Source organism: Chenopodium album, chromosome 6, assembly GCF_948465745.1.
Source record: "Chenopodium album chromosome 6, dcCheAlbu1.1, whole genome shotgun sequence".
NCBI lineage: Eukaryota > Viridiplantae > Streptophyta > Magnoliopsida > Caryophyllales > Amaranthaceae > Chenopodium > Chenopodium album.
Genome location: NC_137839.1, coordinates 8,941,938 through 8,949,281, shown reverse-complemented (window position 1 = coordinate 8,949,281; position 7,344 = coordinate 8,941,938). Strand labels below are relative to the sequence as shown.

The window sequence follows — 7,344 nt, the reverse complement described above, 5'->3', positions numbered from 1 at the left end:
TGTGGAATTACAGAAGGCTAAGCCGTTTTCTCCCGTCGTTCTTGAGTTTATCAATTTGTATATGTTTTAGTTTATAGAAATATTAGTGTAAATTTTAATTATGTAAGAACTAAGACATTGTATAAACTATAAATCAATAATCAATGAGAAAACTGGAATGAGGTAGTAACAATAAACATAATATAAAGTTCAACATTACGTAATATATCTTATTAAATTGATAAAGCTGGAATTAAATGAACTAGTACGAGTAATATAATACTTCGTTTTATTGTACATCATGTTATTCTATTTTACAACACATGATTTTATTTATAAGTTGCATACAACATTGGTAAAACACAATATCATGTCTTCATGAGGCATATTGATGTATATATTCTTACTAATTTGTTCCACCAAAGAGTTTCTTCACCTTTTGTACTTGTGCAGCATCAAACAAAGTGATCTTTTGAATAATTTCAGTTGGTAAGTTATTTGCTCCTATTGAAGTAGTAATAAATTGAAAACCAGGATTCGCGCTGTTCAAGCTTACGAATGCAACTGCGGGAGAATCACCCACGTTAACTTGGAAGTGAAGCAATGTATGTGGGAAGATCATAACATCCCCCTTATTTAATGTTTTAAAGTACGCAGTGTTATCTGAGCCTATAAATCCTGCAATGATTGTCCCTTCAGTGACTAAGATAACTTCTGATACTCTATGTGAGTGGATCGGAACAACTCCGCCCACTCCTATGTCTAACCTCGCTAGGGTAATACCTAGGCCGTTCACAGCTGGGAAAGTGAGATCGAAAGCTGAGGTTACAGCAACATTGAAGATGTTTGATGTGTTACCCGCGACACCTAAACCGGAAAAAACAAAGTCATCCACAGTCAAGTTAGCAGGATTCCTACAAGGATATCCTGCTGGTGTAACAGGAAAGTTAAAGTCCGCAACACAAAAGTCAACAACACTAGTAGTGGCGGATGAGAAAGAAACAAGAAGGGAGAAGATGATGCAAATATTTGAAAGCTCCATGTGCTTGCAAAATGTTTTGAAGGTTATTAGGAGTGTAAAATGATGTGGGTTAGTACAAGTATAGTAATGTAGTAGTTCTTGTGTTGGTTTTTTTGTCTCTCGTTGTGTTAATTTAGGCTCGTTTATATAGTAGTATAAGGCCGTATGAGGAAGTATTATTATATTTTATATATGTTTTCTTGGTAAACAAGGAAATCTTTCATTATTCTACGTACTATATTTTAATATTGTTTGTTTGAATGGGATTTTCTTGGGAACTAAGGAAACCATAATAATAATAATTATAATGATTAAATAAATTATAAGTCAATAAATAAGATCATAGTACTAGAACAAATTACTAGAAGAATTATTTAGACCAACATACCTTATCATATTTCAAGTAAAAAAACAAAAAAAGTGAAGAGAACATGAACATATTCTTTTTTTCTTTTTTTTTTGCTTTTTTTTTCATGTTTACCTCTCCTTCACTTTAAATCAATTAAAAACCACACATACTATTTCATTATCCTTCAATGTATTTAAAACATAAGCAACTCATAATTTGGCTCAATTTCACAACCTTTCAATTTCTACATAGCACATAATACATGTATGCCATTTCACTGGTTTTACAAAAAGCATATATATTTCAACGTAATTGCACCCCTGCCTTTCTTTGATTCTTCATTTTCTCATAAAAAAAATACGAACTACCTCCGGTTCTAATTACTCGCAACAAGGGGTATTATTTGTGATGTATAAAATATTCCTTTGTTGCGAGTAATAAGAACCGAAGGTAGTATATAAAATAATTTTATTCATGTTTCTTACTTTTAATATGAATTTACGATCGAGAATTAGTTATTAGTAAAAGGAAGCATGTTTAATTGTCTCAGAGGTATAAAATCAAATCATATGTGATAGAGTTCATAACATACATATTTTTTTAGTTTCAACCAATAGCTTAAGTTTTTAATTGGTCCTTTAATGTGGCATTGAAGCCAACAATGTGACACAAGGGTCATGACGAATTCAAATCTCAAAGTGAGTTAATTTTTGTGTTTAGTATGAGGAGATAATAGACCCAGTTCAAGCTACTGCATTCCATTCTTCAAGCTTACTTAGGGCTATCAGGCGTGTAAGGTGGCGTGATAGAGTATATAAAACATGTTAATGGACCTGAACAAATAATTTAAGCTTTAAGTTGAGTTAATGCTTTAACAATAAGTGCAAAGAATTGATCGAACATATTAATACTCCCCCCGTTTCATAATGTTAGTCTCATATGGAATCAATCTCATAAAATTAGAAAACAAATGTATTTGGAATCTAACATTAAAGTACAACAGATTTCATAATTAGTTTACCTTATTTAACTTTTTTTTATTTTTCATTAGGAAAGCACAAATCATAATTGCATAATTTAAGGTAAAAATTTTCTTAATTAGAGTCATGTCATCAATCCATAATAAATTAATTCCAAAAAAAATCAAGTCATAAATGAAATATATTCAATATGGGTAGAACTTTTTAAAACGTCCAAAATAGCTTATAGGACTAACATTATGAAACGGAGAGAGTATAACTTTATAAAGTGTGAAACATTTATTTTCTACTCATGTGAGTCTTTATCACATGAAAAAATAAATTGTTTGTTTACCATCATAAGGTTCTTTGGAATAACACATATTATTCATGTATATCATTATTGCAAGAAATTTGACCAGGATAAAGCTATAAATTACCATGATTTTTTTCTGAATTAGTTTTTTTCTTTGTAAATACTCCATACTTCGTATAAAATAAATTCATTACTCAAAGCTCAAGAATACGTTGAATGTCGATTAGTTTAAAGAAGAATGTTTAATGTTAAATATTTAGTTAAAGAATAATGTTGAATATTGAATGTTCTTACTGATGACCCTTAATTAAAAAATACACGACATAATAAAAAAGTAGATTAGCTTCTGGGATCAATTAAACAGTACACATATAGTCTATTATATCACTATTATTAGTTACCCATCTTATATAATTAAATACTCACTTTCGGCTAACTAATTAACCAAAGTGTTTTTTTTTTTATAATCGACCCAATTTTGCTTCTTTTCCTTAATCACTAATTCTTTAATTTCTTTTTAGTAACATACTGGTTTACTTTTCTTCGGTCAATCAACTTTACGTGGAATTAAAATAGACGGTATAGATCACGTCGTGATCATATATGGATTCAAAATCCTAATGTATTATAACACAGTATTAGCTTTCCTGCGTGTTAGTTTAAATGAACTATTACAAGAGGGGGGTTGAATGGTAGTAGGTTCCAATCGCGGAACTTATGCGGAATATTAAAAACAAAACATAAAGAAACTTAAAGCACACAGCAAGTTTTACGAGGAAACCATCCAGTGCCTAGCTGGAAGTAAAACATCGGCCCTATTGGGACTTATAAACAAATTCCACTATAATAGGCAACTCTCCTACTACAACCTATTACACAGACCTTTGTTTCGCAAGTTCCTCCTCGGACACTTGCTAATTGATAAGAACCTATCCTATCAGACCCAAGACACACTCAGGCACCTTTTTCGACCCAAGACACACTCGGGTTCCTTTATCGACCTAAGACACACTCAGGTTCCTTTTTCTCACTGTGCAACCCAAGACACACTCGGGGTGACTAATTACCACTCGAATTTTAGAGAATTCAAACTCATACACTCAAACGTGAATTTAAGAGAATTCACAATCTCACCCCAAAACCAATTACAACACAAAGACACGCTCTAACACATAAATGGAAAGCTACACATGAAACCCGAAATAAAAATGATAAAGCTTAAACCTTTGGAAAACTTATTGTTAAGCACTAAGTGGTTTTCACGCTTAAAACTCTCATTTTTCTTTGCTGAATTGCTTCTATATTTATAGAGCTTCCTCAGCTCACAAAATAAGATTTTTGTAAATAAGATAAGTTAAACAAAAATCTAATCTTATCTTTTTAAAACTGAAACCAAAACAGATTTAATTTCGTTTTATTTGAAAACCAAATTTTATCAAATTCGTTTTAGTTAAAAGATAGAATTTTATGAAAAAGATAAAACCGAGTTAAATCAGATTTTTAGGATAAAATCAAATAAATACTTTTTCATAATTATCTTTTACGAATTGATTAGTTTGTCAAGCCTTATCTGATTTCTAATAAGTTCCATGCATAACAGCCATTAATGAGTTTACATCAACCTACAAAACAAACTTATCTTTTATACAACTATAAGTTATGAAGTCCATCTTTTTCAGTTGATATCTCGATCTTTGCACTGATCCTTGGTTGTTGAGGCTTGCCCCAGCATTACACCGGAACCAGGTCGTTACAACCTGTTTTGAAGTTCCTGTTAAGAAACTTCAGGAAGTTCCATTGCTGGAACTCTTCTTCTGTCTTTACTTGCCCTCATGGATCTTCTAAAGCTCCTTTGTCTCAGTTCCTACTTCAGCTCCCAACGCTTACTGAACCTGCAAACATCACAACACTAGAAAATCCTTATTAAAAGGAAGTTTGCTCAATTCTTAACATCATCATCAAAACCTCATAAGGGTCAACAGTGCGATGCACGGATATAATAAAAAGAATTTAAAATTAATTGTATACATTTTCAAGTTATACTATCACTCAAAGCGTGTAAAAAATTTAGACTAACATAAATCAAACTAAAAAAATATTATAATAATACAAACAAAAGAAAATTTATGTCTACAACAAAATTTAGTAGACTTTGTAATTAGACGGAGTAATCATATAAACAGATTATATTTCTAGACTATTGCAAAAGTGAGCTAGTTTAGGGCGTTTATTTATCAAATAGCTATTATTAACTAATTATGCGCGAGTGAGCTAGTTGATAATGGGTGTTTGACTATCTAGTGTGCGCGGGAGTGATCTATTAGTTAATTTACCCCCTTGATTCCATTGTCTTAATAGAATGGTTGTTGGTTATTGATTGCATCATCAGCTTTTTGATCCCCCTTCCCTAGTGTCTGTCTCTTATTGTCAATCCCGACCTTGGCTTAGTTTATTTGAACCTTCTTTCTATGCTTCCAACCTAGCTTATCGCCTTAATCGACTCATTTCAATACCCTTAGTCCTTGTGGTTCGACCCTCTACTTGTCTTATACTTGTATATATTAGGTAGTTGAGTGATATAAATGTATTTGATAATAGGAGGTTACTCAGGTTAGTCCAATGACCTATATTCCTACCTACTTATCAAAATGGCGTCCTTTAATATTTGCTTTCCATAAGATTAGTTTTATGTACCCTAAAATAATGTACTTATTTTGCAATCAATATTTAGCTTTCCCAATATAATATTGGGAAAAAAAAAAAGTTTAGACGAAAAAAAAAATTAAAGGAGAAAATGGCACCTGTATAATTTGAAAAAACAGATGATGTCAGCAGTTGTTATTTTGTACTAGTTATAGACTTATAGATAAGTGTTAACGGGTACGGTCAACTCAACCAAAAGCTTAAACTGATGGTTAAAGGCCAGAAATATGTTTTATACTCTATGACGCCCCTTCATACGAGAGCTCATTGGGCTTGAAGTATGGATGAGATTCGAACCTTTGACCTTTATGACATATAGCTCCGATATCATATTAGTTGACCAACTCAACCAAAACTTTAAGCTGATGGTTGAAACACAAAAATATGTTATCCTGTACCAATGAGAATATGAAGATCATATAAATCCCAACCACACACTTTTGGGTTATGAACAGATTAGACAGTTCACTAACGATGAATCAAATAAAAATATGTCTACATGGAGGCAAGATTAAGTTTTATTGAGCTTTTAGAAAAAAAAATAGACTACATAATAGTTTTGCATGATTTTTTTTATTATTATTATTTTTTTTTTTTTTTTTGACATTGGAAAAAGCATACAAATAGTTTTACATGATTAATACAAATAGTTAACTTCAATATCGAATTGGATACAATTTCGACTAAGGACATAGTCCATATTTATAAATACACGATTTAATATTTTGCTTTCTTTGTTTCAAACAAGGTCGATTCGATCCACTCTAAAAATCTTTGTTAAAAAAATAATAAAAATTCAATCCAATCAGAATTAATAATTTGGATTAGATTGAATTAAATTTGGTTTTAATACGAATAATGGACATCCCTATTTATTTACAAACTCCTATATTAGACATAATCACATTAATTTATTTTGAATCACTAATATTAGAGACACTAGCCTGGTCGTTTTTTTTAAAAGCATTATATTAAAATAAAAGGTCTTTATGTTAAAATAAAAGTCATTGTGTTATTATAAAGGTCAGAAAAGGTTTTTTTTTTTTTAGTGAAAGTTTTAAAATACTTGTCAATTTTAACAATAAAGATTACTATGTCAAAACTATGGTTAATATGTTCAACAATTCAACATAAAATCAATTAACATGTGTATTTTAAGTTAACAATAATATTAAAGGTCACATAAATTTGAATAAAAGTCACTATGTTATAATTAGGTTCACTGCATTCCACACAAGTTTATATGCTTTTTTTTTTTTTTTTCCCGTAATTTTAAGACCAAGTCTATGTTGTACGTAATAGGGTTGCAAACTTGCAATTAGAAATGTATAGAACTTAAAGTCGAAATTATCTTATGCATAAGATACTTTAGGATAATCACAAGTGATAGAAATAAAATGCTATTCAAATTTCAAAGTAATTTGAGCATTTTAACTATGGATTTTGACCATAAACTAACTTGGACGGTTGGACCACACAAATTATTTATGAATGAGATAACGATCGATATCCTATCTCGTTCAGCTCCTTAAATTTTCAATGGATATGCCTCATTGACAAGAAAATTATATATATTACAAAGATGCTATATATAGATTATTTACTATACTTAGATGGTCTTGGAATCAAACGTTAAGCTTCATTATGTGATTTTAATATCATTTTTTTTTTTATTATTGGCATCATTTGGACTTTTTCACTTCACATATTTCTCTATGACTATCATTTACATTTTACATATAACATAAAGATTCATCTAATTTTATGTTTTTCAAACATCAATATTGATGAATTTACTAATAGTAAATTAAAGATATTAATGGTCAAAGGTTTACTTTGACAAGCGTGAAATATCACGGAGTATGATTGCTATATACACCTCCGAGCATGATTCAACAAAGATATTTTTTTGCTTATTTTGTTGATTTTATTAAATGATGAAAAATAACCTTGGTACAACTTGCACCCGTATATTAAAAATTTTAGTAAAATATGATCATGCAATTAAAGGAGATAT

The 7,344-nt window shown here is 30.2% G+C and overlaps 1 protein-coding gene across 1 annotated transcript; it reads right to left on the bottom strand.

The window, feature by feature from the left end:
- Nucleotides 1-380: 380 nt before the first annotated feature.
- LOC145634529 (auxin-binding protein ABP19a-like) lies at nt 381-1,096 on the bottom strand. Its single transcript, XM_081685951.1, has one exon. It carries the CDS (start codon nt 1,019-1,021, stop codon nt 386-388), a length of 636 nt encoding a protein of 211 aa, XP_081542077.1. The 5' UTR covers nt 1,022-1,096; the 3' UTR covers nt 381-385.
- Between the last annotated feature and the right edge of the window lie 6,248 nt (nt 1,097-7,344).

Coding starts and splice junctions, on each gene's coding strand:
- LOC145634529 (XM_081685951.1), bottom strand. CDS start 1,021: ATGGAGCTTTCAAATATTTGCATCATCTTCTCCCTTCTTGTTTCTTTC.